The 17356-nt window shown below is 38.4% G+C and overlaps 1 protein-coding gene across 1 annotated transcript in view; it reads left to right on the top strand.

Annotated features, from left to right (window-relative positions):
- The window catches only part of beat-Vc (beaten path Vc), a 633967-nt gene that overhangs the window by 435455 nt on the left and 181156 nt on the right, over nt 1-17356 (top strand). The window contains exon 3 of the mRNA XM_075291125.1: nt 3472-3625. Coding sequence (XP_075147240.1) covers nt 3472-3625 — 154 coding nt within the window. The remainder of the gene's footprint in view (nt 1-3471; nt 3626-17356) is intronic.

Here is a 17356-nt window from a genome sequence, read left to right as displayed (position 1 = left end):
TATTGCGTAGAAACTTCTACGAAAGACTGTCATCCACAAATTTCAACTCACATGGTTGTTAAATATCATATACTACCACCACGTACCAAATTTCAACCAGATCGGATGAATTTTGCTCCTCCAAAAGGCACCGGGAAGATCGGTTTATATGGGAGCTATATATTATTATGGACTGATAGGAACCAATATGGACAAATTTTTGCATGGTTGTTAGAGACCATATACTAACACCATTTACCAAATTTCAGCCGGATCGGATGAAATTTGCTTATCTTAGAGGCTCCGCAAGCCAAATCGGGGGATCGGTTTATATGGGGGCTATATATAATTATGGACCGCACCCCCAAATTTGGCTTGCAGACCCTCTAAGAGAAGCAAAATTCATCCGATTTTGGTACATGGTGTTAGTATATGGTCTCTAACAACCATGCAAAAATTGGTACACATCGGTCCATAATTATATATAGCCCCCATATAAACCGATCCCCCGATTTGGCTTTCGGAGCCTCTAAGAGAAGCAAATTTCATCCGATCTGGTTGAAATTTGGTACGTGGTGGTAGTATATGATATTTATATGATCCCATTCCCGAGATTTGGTTTTGGAGCCTCTTGGAGGAGCAAATTTCATCCGAGTCAGTTGAAATTTGGTACATTGTGCTAGTATATGGCCGTTAATAACCATGACTAACTAGGTCCATATCGGTCTATATTTATATATAGCCCTCAGATAAATCGATCCCCAATCACTCAAAAATTGGTCCATATCAAGTTCATAATTGTATATAGCCTCCATATAAGCGACCCCCATATTTCCATTCTGGCTCCCTACGTACCGTGCAAAAGTCCATATCGATTCGTAATTATTTGTAGACTTAGCTGCACATACCTTTTTTGTCTAATATATACCACGTATGGACTAACTCACAATTTAGAAAACGACTTAAGATACCACAACCCAAGTAATTCGATTGTGGATGACAGTCTTTCGTAGAAGTTTCTACGCTATCCATGGTGGAGGGTACATACGATTCGGCCTGGCCGAACTTACGGCCATATATACTTGTTTTTAACTAACCTACACGTTTTAGTGAAATAGAGGGTCCAATAACCGTCCAGTCCAATAAAACAGAAGAACATTTTCGTCTCATTGTATGCCAAATTTCGAAAAATAGTCACCCTTATTCCTTAAATCGCCCTCGCTCTCGCTGTCGCTTTTAAGTCGTCTCGTCATTCATTTCGCATTCCTGTGAAGTGGCGACGGCAACGACGACGATTACCTTTTGTATTAATTACTATACTCGGTAATAAAAGGCCGATATCACTAGAAAACAATCAGCTGATGTGCAAAAAAATGAATTTTAATTTTTTCGGTTTAAGAAATTTTTATATCTGACGCAATTCTATGTCGGAAAATCAAGAGAAAAAATTAATTTGACGCGGAAAAATGTGGATATATATTCAAGGACAGTAAAAGCTTCCAAAACTATAAAAATGGCGACGACTCTGAGATCAATGGCACAAGAATCATCGTGAATGAAAACAATCAGCTGATGTGCAAAACTGAATTCTAATTATTTGATAAATGATAAATTTGACTCGGGAAATGATTTACATTACCTTTGTTTGATGCTAAATAAAATACATTGGCCTTGAAGAGTTTCTATTAAAAATAAATGGAATTGAAAGTCAACACGTTTACTTTAATTGTGCAGTTTTCTTTCTCTATGATGTTAATGTGTTTACTATAACTACTATATATACAGACCTTTGTCAATTTAGTATAAATAGCGCATTTTAATATCAATAGATTTGTGATCGTGGTCAGCTCAGGACTCCTTGATATAGAATATGAGTTCCTCAAAGAGTGGAAGCTGGAATAAATACTTGAACATAGATTTTTTTTAATAATAGTTAAAGCTTTTTTACCATTTGTTACAATTTGTCTCTAAAGGCCAAAGGCATTGAACTACAAACCATTTGTTCCAATTGGTTTTAAATCGTTGGAGTCAGTCTAGCTCATCTAATGGCTGATATCTAGTTCCTTTTTTTCATTTTTTGTAATTTTTGAAGATTAATCACTTTACTTCTTACCAAATTTGATTTTTTAAATTTATTTTTCAATTGTTCGATTAATAAAGTCTAAATAACTTCTTCAAAAATTAATCACTAAACTCGTCGCTGGTAAATTTAACGGCGACAAAAAGCGACTATATATAAGCGACACCAGGAATACCGATTTTCGTCGATAGCAGAATATATCGACGAACGGAATACCAATTAGTGGCGACAGACGAAATGCGACGGCGAGGGCGACTTCAGGAATAAGGGTGAATATGAACGAATAGCGTCGTGGTTAATGTAATTAGTTTAATTTCTTTAAACAAGTATTTAAAAAGCTTATAAGGTCAGTATATGTTCGTTATTTTAACAACGCATCACGTAAATCTCACAAAACGGAATAAAATTAGTAAAATTTTTGTTGGAAGTATTTTACTTATTATACCAATGAATGGTGCAATTTACGCTACATATTCCTTTAAAATCTGGTATAAAACCACGTACCATAGAAGAGAAGAAGGCGCCTGGTTGACTAGTCGGAGTATTGTTGTTATATTCAGGTTAGGTCAGGCACCAAACCTGGTGTTATCAGATCATTCGCACATTTCTTTTTTATAACATCACAAAAGTCTCATTGTATGCCAAATGCATGCGACTATCACCATGGGTTATCAATTTTTCCCCCATTTTTCACAAAATACAAAGAAAGATTCACAAATCGTAAAATTTAACGGGGACATAATATTTAATCCCAAATTAAAATTAAAGTGATTTTAATCTATTCGATTCAATCAACTCCCTATAACAAATATTTATTATAGGAAATTAACGGATTATATCGAAAGACCAATGAAACCGAATACGAAAACATGTTAAAAATATTAAATTTATCATCATTGAAAGTACTTAAGCCGCCTTTAAATTGAATTTTGCCCCAATGCCCAAACATACACGCGTGCAGATGCCAAGCTCTTCATAGTTGTGCATGCAGGCATATCCACATCCGCCCAAAAGTATACTCGAAAAAAGTTCCCATCCCAAACCCCTGCGATGTATGCAATCCATAACAACCATAACTTGGCTGGTCAGACATACCATCCGCTTGCCACAAAGAGACCACAGGCAACATATACCATGCATTGCATATCATCACCCATGTTGTATAAGAGCTACCACTACCAGTGCACTATCCGAGAGCAAACCAGAGCGATTTGCAGAATTATCCTTTTATACCCTGCTGAAGTTATGAAATAGCAGCCATATTTTCACATTTTCAGTTAAGGATTTATTTTTATTTTTTATTTGAATGGGTTTTCCTCGTCTATTTTAGTGATTGGTGAGAAGCCATAGAGGAATACGGCAACTGTATGAATTTGTTGTTTTTTTCTGATATGTTCGTTTTTTTTTTTCAGATGTACACCTGAATCATGCACTGTACCTTACAAATCTATCCGTCCCCCGCATAATTGATGCATCACAAAAAGCGAAGCTCTTCTGCAGTTATGACATTGTGAATCATACGCTCAACTCGGTTAAATGGTACAAAGACGGCCAAGAGTTTTTTAGGTAAGTTTTCCAATTTGCTGTTGGCATGCCATCATAAAATGAGGATTTTCAATACTTTTATGTTGTTCTGTTGTTTATGCAATCATTTTCCATATCCAAATTTTTCCAACACAAAAAAAAACAAAGGAACATAAAATGCAAGCTTATAGCTGTACATTTACGAACAACCTGCAATAGCAGGTGGACTGATGTATTCACTCAATTATTTACAAGTACACCTTCTGCAAAATTGAGAATTTTTTAATTGTCGTAGATATGTTGTTATCTAGTGTAGGGGGAAACTGGTCTGGGCTATACCGGATATCTTTTAGATATATCCAGTATATGATCTCTAACAATCATGCACGAATTGGTCGATATCGATTCATAATTATATATATCCCCCATATAAACCGATAACTAGATTTGAGTTACGATGTCTTTTGGAGCAGCAAATTTTATACGATCCAATCCCTTTTAGTCCACAATTATATATAGTCTCCATATAGACAGATCCCCAGATTTTACTTCCGAACCATCATGGAAGAGCAAATTTTATCTTATCCGATTGTGGATGCATAATCTTTAGTATAACTTTATACGCAACCCATGCTTGAGGCCACCTAATATTAACCCCGTACTAGACAAACCCGGCCCGTTTCGCTACGCCTTCCGAAGCCTATTATGGAATATTTTGCGTTAACTTCGTCAATCGCATCTTGCATGAGATACTAAAATAAACATTCCGCAAAATTAAATTTATGCGTTTCCCGCTTAATCGGAAAAAGTTATAAGTTCTAAAAAAGTGAGCATAACAACATTTGCTAAAATGTTGGCCACAGGAAACATTTATTTTCCCGAAAATATATCAGAAGCACGCTGTACGTTTCTTAACAATTTTATGTAAATTTAATTTTTTTACACGGAAAAAACAAATTATAAATTGAAAGTAGGGAGCCACCGTGGTGCAATAGTTAGCATGCTCGCCTTGCGTACACAAAGACGTGGGTTCGATTCCTGCTTCGACCGAACACCAAAATGTTTTTCAGCGGTGGATTATCCCACCTCAGTAATGCTGGTGACATTTCTGAGGGTTTCAAAGCTTCTCTAAGTGGTTTCACTGCAATGTGGAACGCCGTTCCGACTTGGCTATAAAAAGGAGGTCCTTGTCGTTGAGCTTAACATGCAATCGGACAGCACTCAGTGACAAGAGAGAGAAGTTCACCAATGTGGTATCACAATGGACTGAATAGTCGAAGTGAGCCTGATACATCGGGCTGCCACCTAACCTAACCTAACCTTTATAAATTGAAAGTAAATCGCCGAAGTGTAGATTTTTTAGTATTTTCTTTCCCCGACCAGATATCGAAAAATCATCTACCCTTTAATAATTCGGGAAAAGTAAAACTGTTGATCTACACGCAAAAAAATAATTCTTTCCTCCCAAACGAAATTTTAGACAAACAAAGTTCGTTTCTCATTTGCTTTTCGCTGTAAGGAAGTATATTTGGAAGAAAAGTATATACTTTTTGTGATAAACGTTTATTCTTTTCCAGGATGTAAAAACAATTTCATAAAGACTAACTCAAAAAAACACATTGTTGATTGCATTTTCCCTCACATCTTTCTCACATCCACGAGGTTTTTTAGTTCTTAACACCTTTTCCTGTAATACCAACAATGTAGAAGAAATTATACGATTTTATAAATTTTTAATTTTTTTTTACCTTTCGCCTGGACGGAGAATCGAACCGCGGACCAAAGTGAGCCAACACACTAACCACTGAGCTATGTACCTGTTATGGTCATCAATAGATAATTATCCATATAAGTTATATTTATATAGCATAGCTTGCGGCGCCCACGAACCGAATAAACAAAGTTTATTTAACAGAAACAAACATTTTGTTTGGCACCGTGGAGCAGTGGTTGCTACGTCCGACTTGCATGCCAAGGGTCGTGGGTTCGATCCCTGCTTCGACCAAAGTTTTTTTTTACATGTATTCCAGATATGTTCGATATTTTTTCGGAATCTTCCTCCAACATTACATTGTAGTACATTACATTTTGAACTGTAAAATGTGTCTTATTAAAGATCTAAAGTCAGAAAAGAACAGTGTTTGATATAAACGAAATGGACTGTGTTGTTGTTCCAAAAATAACTTTTTTTATTGAAAAAATAAAAATTTTGTAACAAACGATTTTTTTTGGCGATAAAAGTTTAAAATTTTCGAAGCAATTAAAAAAACTCTAACAAAAGAAAAACGTTTTCGGTACACGTTTTCCAAACGTTTTTTTTCTTTGCGTGTATTCTTTCAAAAAAGGAAAGTGCTGTTTCCCTACCAAATATCGAAAAAATAAAGATTTGGATACTACCATCAACATTCCCTGAAATTTTTAAGAAAATCGGTTACAAGGAGGGGAACCTCCGTCCCTGACGAAATATCCAAAAATCGGGTACACCATATCAATTTCGTATCTTCCCCCACATAATTTGTTAAATTCAAGTAAATCGGAGAATTTTACTTTTTTCACTATACTAAAAAAAAGTTGCGCAAAGAGGAGGCCCCCTTCCGATCAAATATCGAAAAAGATGTAGCGGATCCTTCTGTAGACGCGACCACAAACCTTCCCTGGAAATTTCAAGCAAACCAAAACATATGCGCAACTTTCACAAACTGTGACAAGAGAGAGGTTCCCCTCCACGTCCAAATATCAAAAAAAAAAAATCAGTAACTTCATTTAATTGCATAACTCCCCCACGTCCTCTATAAATTTCAAGTATGTATATCGGAGAAGTTTAATGTTTTCACTGTACTTTAAAAAAAAGTCGGGCAAAGGGGAGGTACTTCTCCCTTAACAAATATCGAAAAATAAAGTAGCGGATCTTTGTCTAGACGCCACCTCTAAAACTCCCTAACAATTTCAAGCAATTCGAAAACTCTGTTCCAATTTTCAAAAGGTCGGACCAGATATCAAGAAATGAGGTGCCCTATTTTCAATGCATGATCACCCTCTACGTTCTCTGAAAATTTCAAATAAATTGTTTTAGCCTTTTCCGAGCTTGCCCGGAACATACAAAAAAACCAAACATAACTCGGATTTTCTATACATAGATTTTTTTAATGGCCGAATTTGTGATGGGATACTACTTGGATGATTTAAGGCTTAAAATATACCTTGTCTTATATTCTATAATAGCACGCACAATTTGGTCTAGAAAAGAAGTTACGACCGAAAGAATGTGGAATCCACAACTATTAATGTGAGGCACACATATACATGTTTCTTTTAATACGGGGAATTGTTAGGAATGTAATCCTCTTAGGCCCAAAGTACTTACCTCGATTTGTAAAAATTTTGCAAAAAAAAAATTAAGGTCAATATTTCGTGAACTAATAAAGATATACGCACACGTACGGTTTTACAAGATATATTAAGCAAATCATGGAAATAGGATCATAATTGCGGATTTGGCAGCTAAAATAAATAAATTAATATATCCGGGGTGACCAACATTCATTGGTTGGAGCACATGAAGAAATGTAACATAGGCACAGGAACAGGTAAGTTGTGGTAAGGATGATGGAATTTTAATCAACTTTGGCGAGGTGATAGTGACTGATCCGAAGAGGTGCGCGATATTTTTCAACCGACAGTTTATCCAGCATCTCGAAAGTAAACCTAAGTTACCGATGTCATCAACAGCGCGAAACCATTCAAAGCGCTTGGCCGCCACAGAATGTCTATGTTAACGCTGAAGCATCTGGGATTTGAGTACTTGACCAGACTCCTCAATTTGTCCTTGGAATCGCTCATTATACACGATGTCTAAAAAGTGGGTAGGGTGATTCCACTACAGAAGGAAGGCAAATACTCGAGCAAGGGTGAATCATACATACCGGTTTCCCATCTCTCGCCAGTAGCCAAGACAGCTGCCAATCATCAACATGGATTCCGAAAAGCTCATAGTACGACTACGACTTTACATGCCATCTCAGCATTATGCCAGATGACAGATTATTCGAGAACACGTCCCTACCGGCAATCATAGCATGCGGCCCGTCTACCTTGCTGATCTTACCAGTTATATCATTGCCAGAAGTTTGAGGATATCCGCCACCACATTCTCAGAATATTCACTACATGGACGGCTGTTGAATATTAATGTCGATGGGAAACGATTCCGACCATAAATTACCCCAAGATTCTCGAGGTAACATTCGACAGCCTTTTCAAGTCGTCTGCCATGCCACTGTAATTTGTGATACGCTCCACAGTAGAAACAAAGCCTTCAAGTCACTTGCCGGCAGCACTTGCGGTGCAGACAAAGAAATCTTGTTAACTACATATAAGGCAATTGGTCAGTGGTAAACTATGCAGCGCCAGTGTGGACATCTCCGACAAGTGATACACAGAGGAATAACATACATACCTGTCGGAACGCTGCCATGATTCACCTTTATGTGGAGAGTGCGAGAAACAGAGCTTCAAGAGAGATTCTCTAGATCAGGATGCATACCAGGTAGGTCTGAACAGGATTCATGAAAATACTGTAGCGGAAGCGGTGAGAAGTTACAAGCTTAATCCTGTTGTCCGAGTCCGACCACCACCCATAGCACCAGAGGAAAGAGACCTTCTACGGCAAAGTAGGATAGTTTTGGCCCAATTAGGATCATGGAAGTGCAAACGCCTCAACTTCTCTTTATCAGTGATTGATAGCAGCATAGCTAACGTGTGTTCCATCTGCAACCGAGGGCCACATAACACACGTAATCTTTCCTATGATCACCATCAGATCATTCTGGACACATTCCACCTTAATCGCAGAGTTCCTTGATCTAGATACAAGCGCCTAACATAAAAATGGATGAAATTAAAATAAACTATTACAACAACAACCAACGTTCGACTCATATAGGTCAGCCAAGGTTAGGTTAGGTTAAAGTGGCAGCCCGATTTGATTCAAGGTCACGTAGACTATCCAGTCCATTGCGATACCACATTAACTAAAAGTACCTATTACATATGGATACTTCTAGTATTAACCGCTGAACCTACTCGATTCTTTTGAAGAACCAATCTGATTGTTTCAAAAACATTAGCAGACTGCTGTAGTTAAAGTCTTCCAGGTCCGCCAGTAATCTAGAGCTACATGCTTCTAAAATTCGCTTACACCTTACACAAAATGCAGGCCACTCACAGAGGTGATTAATTGATTCCTTTTCCTACGCATCATGACAGCTCATAGAGTAGTCATTATACTTCACGACAATAGTTTTTGCAAACTTGTCTACCACGCAGCGACCCGTTATAGCAAATATCACTAGCATATCTAGTGTACAGTTTAAACGGAGCCATATATGCTTTGTATCGTTACAACCCTTGCAATTCTCCCATCGAACATTTGCCATCATAACAGCCTTCTCACGCAGTAAGAGTTTACAGGTAGCCAGAGCCATACCAACAGATTCTAGTTCCCTTGGAATATGTAAGGTAGCCTTGCTAACTCAACCTCTTCGCACTTCCCGGTATGTTCCTATAGCAAGGCACCCATATTTGGTGAATATTGTACTGCTCAGCCATCTCGTTGAGAGATTTGCGGCAGTCGATGGCCGTTTTCGAGTTAAGGAACACAGAATCCAATGATTTTAATGCAGGTTGACTGTCTGAGTATATATTAATGCCACCATTTGTTGGAACATTACTTCTCAGCCAATTCACCGCCTCTCTTATTGCTAGTATTTCTGCCTAAAAAACGGTACAGAGATTGGGACTTTCCCATCATATCACAATGGTCTGAATAGTGTAAATGAGCCTGAAACTGAATCGGGCTTCCACTTCAATCTTGGGTAATCGCATCGCTATTCGAAGTACTCCGAAACCACTTGTCCATCCAATTTGGAGCCATCAGTGTAGAACTCTACATATATGTTATAACATTTATTCCCTGGGGTCTGTGTGCACCACGCCTCACTGTTGGGAATTAGAGTTTCAAACTTTTTGTCGAAAATTGGTCTCGCCAGAGAGTAATCCACACGTTTGGCTCATCTGACATTATTTTGAGGACCGAACTGTGACCTTTTTTCCGACCACAGCGACAGCTCGCGCAACGGCAGAGCCGTTGTTGCAGCTGACTGTTTGACAAATATCTAAAGGCAATAGATGCAGCATGACATTAAGGGAATCTGTTCCTGTCTTACTGAATGCGCCTGCGACACATAAGCACGCCATACGCTGAACTTTATCTAAACTTGTCGGCTGCTGAAGTGCCGGCCACCAGACTACAGCGCCATATAGCATTATATGTTACTTCTAAGCACTGCCGTGTATAGCCAATGCACAATTTTCGGTTTTAGTCCCCAATGTTTATACCCTCCACCATAGGATGGGGGTATATTAACTTTGTCATTCCGTTTGTAATACATCGAAATATTGCTATATATTCTGGGCCGTGGTGAAATTCTGAGTCGATCTGAGCATATCCATCCGTCTGTTGAAATCACGCTAACTTCCGAACGACTTGACTTGGCACAAAAAGTTGTTATTGATGTAGGTGGGATGGTATTGCAAATGGGCCATATCGGTCCACTTTTACGTATAGCCCCCATATAAACGGACCCCCAAATTTGGCTTGCGGATCCTCTAAGAGAAGCAAATTTCATCCGATCCGGCTGAAATTTTGTACATGGTGTTAGTATATTGTCTCTAATGACCATGCAAAAAATTGATGCACATCGGTCCATAATTATACATAGCCCCCATATAAACCGATCACTAGATTTGACCTTCCAAGAGGCTCTTGGCTCCCCAATCACACAAAAATTGGTCCATATCAAGTTCATAATTGTATATAGCCCCCATATTTCAATTCTGGCTCTCTACGTGTCGTTCAAAAAGTCCATATCGCTTCGTAATTACTTGTAGATTTACCTAAACATAACTTTTTTGTCTAATATATACCACGTATGGACTAACTCACAATTTAGAAAACGATGTTAAGAAGTTTTAAGATACCACAACCCAAGTAATTCGATTGTGGATGACAGTCTTTCGTAGAAGTTTCTACGCAATCCATGGTGGAGGGTACATAAGATTCGGCCTGGCCGAACTTACGGTCGTATATACTTGTTTCCTATTGCCTTTTATTACACGAGTACATAGCTACAGTTGCTTTTCTCGTTTTCTCGCCCTTTCTTCAATATTAAGCTTAACGTTAAGCTTCCTGTCCAAAATAACTCCAAGGTATTTTGCACACTCACGAAAGGGAATTTCAATACCCCCTAAGATATAGACTTAACCGTGGGAGTTTTTCGATCTTTGCAGTACATGACTAGTTCTGTCTTTGCAGGATTTACCCCAAGAACATTCTCTTTAGCCCATTTCTCAGTCATCTGGTGCATATGCCATCACAATTATCCTTTCTTTTTCTAGAGAAACCAGAAGGTTGTTTATAGCAACATTCCAAAGAAGAGGTGATAGAATTCCTCCTTGGGGCGTGCCTCTGTTCACATACCTTGGTATGTTTGCTTGTCCTAGTGTGGCTGAAATACGTCTCTTCATTAGAAGTTCGTCTAACAGCCTAAGTTGATCAACATTCAGATTTGCCAGTGCATTTAATATCGAGCTCGGATGGACGTTATTGAAAGTCCCTTCGATGTCTAAAAACACAACGATTGTGTATTCATTGAACGGTAGTGAGCTTTCAATAAAGCAGACTAGTTTATGCAATGCGGTCTCAGTAGACCTGCCCTTCGCGTAAGCATATTATCGTTTCGAGAGCAATCTTGAATCGATGCTAATTCTAAGATAAATATCTATCATTCCCTCCAGAGTCCTGGAAGGAATAAGGATAAACTGATTGGTCGGAAATCTTTTGCACTCGAGTGAGAGGCTTTTTCCGCTTTAGGTATGAAAACGACTTTTGTTTCCCTCCACTAAGTTGATACATCCTTTATATATCGCCGACAACCAAGGAATAATTCTGTCAGCCACTGCTTGTAACTCCGCTGGAGTGATTCCATCAGGTCCGGGGGATTTGAATGGTCCAAAACTGTTTAAAGCTCATTATGTTGTAGATTCCGATACAATTTCCTCGATAGGTAATGACCGCTGAGCCTCTGTTGCTCCGCCAGAGCATGATTCAAGCATCTGATTTCCAGGAAAATGTGTGTCCAAAAGTACCTCCAAAGTCTCCTCACAGGACGTTGTCCAATTGCCCTCCGATGTTTTAATGAAGCCAGGAGCGGAGTTGGTGGATGCTAGCACCTTTCGTAGTCTGGAAGCCTCGGACGTATTCTCAATGCTGCTGCAGTAATCATTCCAAGGGTTATGCTGCCCTTCTCAGTTCTCGTTTATATCCTCTCAGATTCATCATGTAAGTGTCCCAATCCTTCGGAGCTCTTGTGGACTTTGCTTTGTTAAAGAGCTTCCTACAGAATTTCCACATATTACTTAACTCCGTAGACCACTATGGCAGTCGAATTCGGCACTTGGCTTTCCTCTAGGCATGCAGCTTTTAGTGAGATGTGAAGGTCTTTGAAATCCGCTCCACTGCGTGTTCGATATCCTGTACAGTGCTTATAAAGGGTGATTTGTTAAGAGCTTGATAACTTTTTTTTTTTAAAAAACGCATAAAATTTGCAAAATCTCATCGGTTCTTTATTTGAAACGTTAGATTGGTCCATGACATTTACTTTTTGAAGATAATTTCATTTAAATGTTGACCGCGGCTGCGTTTTAGGTGGTCCATTCGGAAAGTCCAATTTTGGGCAACTTTTTCGAGCATTTCGGCCGGAATAGCCCGAATTTCTTCGGAAATGTTGTCTTCCAAAGCTGGAATAGTTGCTGGCTTATTTCTGTAGACCTTAGACTTGACGTAGCCCCACAAAAAATAGTCTAAAGGCGTCAAATCGCATGATCTTGGTGGCCAACTTACCGGTCCATTTCTTGAGATGAATTGTTCTCCGAAGTTTTCCCTCAAAATGGCCATAGAATCGCGAGCTGTGTGGCATATAGCGCCATCTTGTTGAAACCACATGTCAACCAAGTTCAGTTCTTCCATTTTTGGCAACAAAAAGTTTGTTAGCATCGAACGATAGCGATCGCCATTCACCGTAACGTTGCGTCCAAAAGCATCTTTGAAAAAATACGGTCCAATGATTCCACCAGCGTACAAACCACACCAAACAGTGCATTTTTCGGGATGCATGGGCAGTTCTTGAACGGCTTCTGGTTGCTCTTCACTCCAAATGCGGCAATTTTGCTTATTTACGTAGCCATTCAACCAGAAATGAGCCTCATCGCTGAACAACATTTGTCGATAAAAAAGCGGATTTTCTGCCAACTTTTCTAGGGCCCATTCACTGAAAATTCGACGTTGTGGCAGATCGTAAGTCTATTCATGATGAAATGTCAAAGCATACTGAGCATCTTTCTCTTTGACACCATGTCTGAAATCCCACGTGATCTGTCAAATACTAATGCATGAAAATCCTAACCTCAAAAGAATCACCCTTTATTTATATCTGGTATTTCTTATATCATCATATTGAACATATCGCTATACCTATTCCAATGGCGGCAATATGGTCTTTAAAGTACGAACGGCCAATTTGAAACTGATGTAGCGATGATCTGAAAAGCTACGTTCCCTCAAAACATGCCACTCAGTTATCTTATCATTCAGTTCCCGAGAGGCCAATGTGACGTCCAAAACCTCTTGCTTATTTTTGGTGACGAAGGTTCGTGCATCTCCCTTATTGCAAACTACCAGGTTAGTACGCAAAATAAATTCTATTAGCGACTCTCCCCTTGCATTAGTATCACTACTTCCTCATTATGGGATGTGCATTTGCACCACATCCTATAATGAGTTTTGTCTTTGTTTTCAGTGACTCCTCAACCAAGGTCTTAACGGCACATGGAGGCATCTCCCTATCATGTCCCATGTAGACCGAAGATACCCAATATTTGCATTTGGCTATCTCTAGACTGGCTACGACGGTATCTGCATTGCTCAATGAAGGAAGCAGAAATAAATTTTGTTCGTTTTCGGCAATTATACATGCTCGATTTAAATCTTTACCGGTATTATGCAAAAGTTTGAAACCCGGAGTGCTTAATTCACATATCTTGTTCTTATATACATATGGTTCTTGAATAAGAACTATATCTATATCTCCTTTCATCAGGAGAACTTTTAAGGCAGCACAAGCGTCCTTTCAAGGTGAAGATTTATCTGGAGGAACCGTAGAACCATCCACTAGTTCAGGCAATTCCATTCAAAAGTTTCAGGCGATTTGAAACCATTGTGCGCCATTTTTATTTAGTTACAACATTTTGCATTTAACGCGGATTTAATTATATAATTATTTTCAAAAATAAAGAATCACAACATGCCTAACATTCATTTGCAATAATATTCGCAGCTGCATTAAAATGAAAATTTTGTGTTTTAATTTTTGACGTTTATTTAATTATTCGACCATGATTTTATAGTCAAAGCTATTTATTAAGTTTCTTAGCAAATCTAAAAATGCTATTCACTCGTGTGTACGCCTGCCACAATTGCTGTGCGTGACATGTTTATCATAATTTCAGGACAGGGATTTATTGACGGCAATTTGTTTAGTTTTCTATGCATAGAATTAAAAACTGATGATTTCATATATCAGTAGAAATGGCATATTGCCGAATAGCAGATATTATAAATCAGGACAGCATTCACAGGTGCAACAAAATCAAAAAATATCAATGCTATTTTTTTTTTTTTGGTAAATATACATGCTCATTTATTTGATTGGTAATTGACATCAATTTGTGATACAAAACTGATAATAGGACCTTTCCGCAGTAGTAAGCCTACCTGAATGAATGCTCGCAAGGTGAAAACGTTGGCATTAAATTTACAGATGCTGTTGATTTTAATGCTAAAAATACGTGGTGGGGTTTATTTTATCCTAAAGCAAAATAGCTCTTTAAATGCATATCTAAAAACCAATACGATATATTATCAAAAGCTAGTCTCACTAAACGCAGAGAAGCATATAATCACGAGCAAAATGTTATTTTTAGGTGGGGAACATTTTTGCTGCAAAAATATTGTTTTCTCGGCATATATAATTGCTTGCCAAAATCAGACACATAATTTCCGAGAAAATAACCCGGTTGAAACAAACATTTTACTTTTTTCCCATCCAAAAATAAACATGTTTGCGGTGACCATATTCCCTATCTGGGTGTAGGATACCAGATCTGCTGAGTTTTGTGATATATCGCCATCTCTTTTGCACATTGTGGAAAATTACTGTCTAAGCTCTAACAGCATCTAAACTTAAAGGAAACAATGCCAACCAAACGCACTTATTGATCACAGAAGCGGCTGATATATACACAGTGGTGCAATGGTTAGCATGCCCGCCTTGCATACATAGGGTCGTGGATTTAACCCCAAATTCGACCGAACGCCAAAAAGTTTTTCAGCGGTGGATTATCCCCTTCCGTCAATACTGGCAATATTTGTGAGCGTTTCACAGCTTCTCCAAGTGGGTTCACCGCAATGTGGAACGCCGTTGGGACCAGGGTTGGCCTGTCACAAACTGTGACTTTTGCGACATACATTTGCGACGATATAATACGTATGTCGCAAAAGTCGTAAACCTACTGAAGAAAACCAAATTTTGAATAGAAGAAATCCTGAACATTTTTTAATTTAGTTTGACAGCATTCGCTGTGAGTTTCTGCAGAAATTTGTGAAAGTTTTCCCATGGTCAAACCTATTTTCTTAGGTGGTATCGAAATTCCCATTGGTAAGTGTGCAAAATACCTTGGGGTTATATTAGACAGGAGACTGAACTTGAAAGCTAAGAAAGGACGAGAAAATCCACGGTTACCCTGTACTCGTGCAAAAGGCAATAGGGAAAATGCGGGGACTAAAACCGAAAATTGTGAATATTCCTAAGAATTGAAACTTCTTCGCACATACCATCGTCTTGAATATCATCGCATTCGCTGCCTAGCTGACGCGACTAAAGTATTTTCAGTTTGCGACTTTTTTTACTTTTTCTACATTTACGACGCGTATGTGACGTTTACGACGTTTACAACTTTACGACAGTCGCAAACCTAAAAAAGTTTGATACAGACCATCTCTGGTTGGGACTCGGCTATAAAAAGTAGGTCCCTTATCATTGAGCTAAACATAGAATCTGGTTGCATTCAGTGATAAGAGAAATATTCACTGCTGTATTATTACAATGGACTGTATAGTCTAAGTGAGCCTGTGATGCTATCCCCATATAAATAATATTGAACTAGTTCATAAACTGGTTGTTTCTAACTCTTCTCAGTTTAAATCAAAGAGTGATATAAGCAGATCATATAAACTATATCCAAGGCTGATCTACATGATTTAATTGTAGTACAAGGACGAAAAACTCTGTTTTTTATATATTTGGGTGTAAAAATTATATGTTTAGAACTCAAATTTATTGCACATTATTTTTAAGTGCGTTCGTAATATAGAAGGTTGATGGGGGTATAATAAGTTTGTCATTCCGTTTGCAACACATCGAAATATCGATTTCCGACTATATAAAGTATATATATTCTTGAATAGGGCGAAATTCTAAGACGACCTAACCATGCCCGTCTGTCTATCTGGATGTTTGTTGTAATCACGCAACCTTCAATAATGAAGCTATCTTGCTTAATTTTTGCACAAACTCTTTTTTTGTCCCCAAGCAGGTTATGTGCGATGGGCTATATCGGTCCCTGTTTCAACATAGCCCCATATAAACTGATATCTCGATTTCGCTGATTGTGGGCATGGAAACCGCAATGTTCAACCGATTTGCTTGAAATTTGAAATCTGTAGGTACTTTAAGTCGGTTAAATTAGGTGCTAAATTGGGTATATATCGGTTCATATTTTTATATAGCCCCCATATAGACCGATCTCCCGATTTGACTTCCTGAGGGCATAGAAGGCACAATTTTCAACCAATTGGTTTGAGATTTTCAAAGCAGAGGTATTTTAGGTTTATACAGAGATGTGCGAAATTTGGTATATATTGGTCTATGTAGCGCCCATATATACCGGGTTCCGAATTTGACTTCTGAGGGCATGGAAGACCCACTTTTCATCCGATGTGCTTGAAATTTTAAATCTAGAGGTACTTTAGGACATTTAAGAGCTGTGCTAAATTTGAGATATATCCCAGCAAAAATTGGAGCACTATTTCAGCAGGATTGTAAGGGAGAGAGGCAGTACCAACTGCTTACAAAACAACCGAATCTGCGGTGATTTTTGTGGGCGATGTCCCGATTTAGAGCAGGTTCTACATAGCGCTAATATAATTGCTCATTTTAAAATAAGTATTGCTAAGAAATGATATATAATCTTGAGTATAGCGTTGTTGGCGTGAAGGAAAACAGCACTACTTTTCATACATATATACTGCATGAATTGGTTGCAATAACCTAAAAGATTGATCATAAACTAGTTTGATGACTCGTTTACGGTATTCCCACCGAATCCTGCAGTGTGGGTGCTCTGCCTACTTTATTGTATACGAAAAAGCGCAACTAAACTCGTGCTTCTGAAGTATTTTTTGCTGGGATCTTTCCATGTTTTGTTGTAGCGCCCATATAGACCGACCTCCCTATGTTTCCTCTTGAGGGCATAGATTCTAGAGTTGGGCGATCCTGGCTCACTAAAGTGATCGGTCTTTTCAGATCCGCTCCTAAAAAG

This window comes from Haematobia irritans, chromosome 1, assembly GCF_050003625.1.
Source record: "Haematobia irritans isolate KBUSLIRL chromosome 1, ASM5000362v1, whole genome shotgun sequence".
NCBI lineage: Eukaryota > Metazoa > Arthropoda > Insecta > Diptera > Muscidae > Haematobia > Haematobia irritans.
Note: the sequence above shows the minus strand (reverse complement) of the source record. Positions and strands in the feature narration are given on the sequence as shown.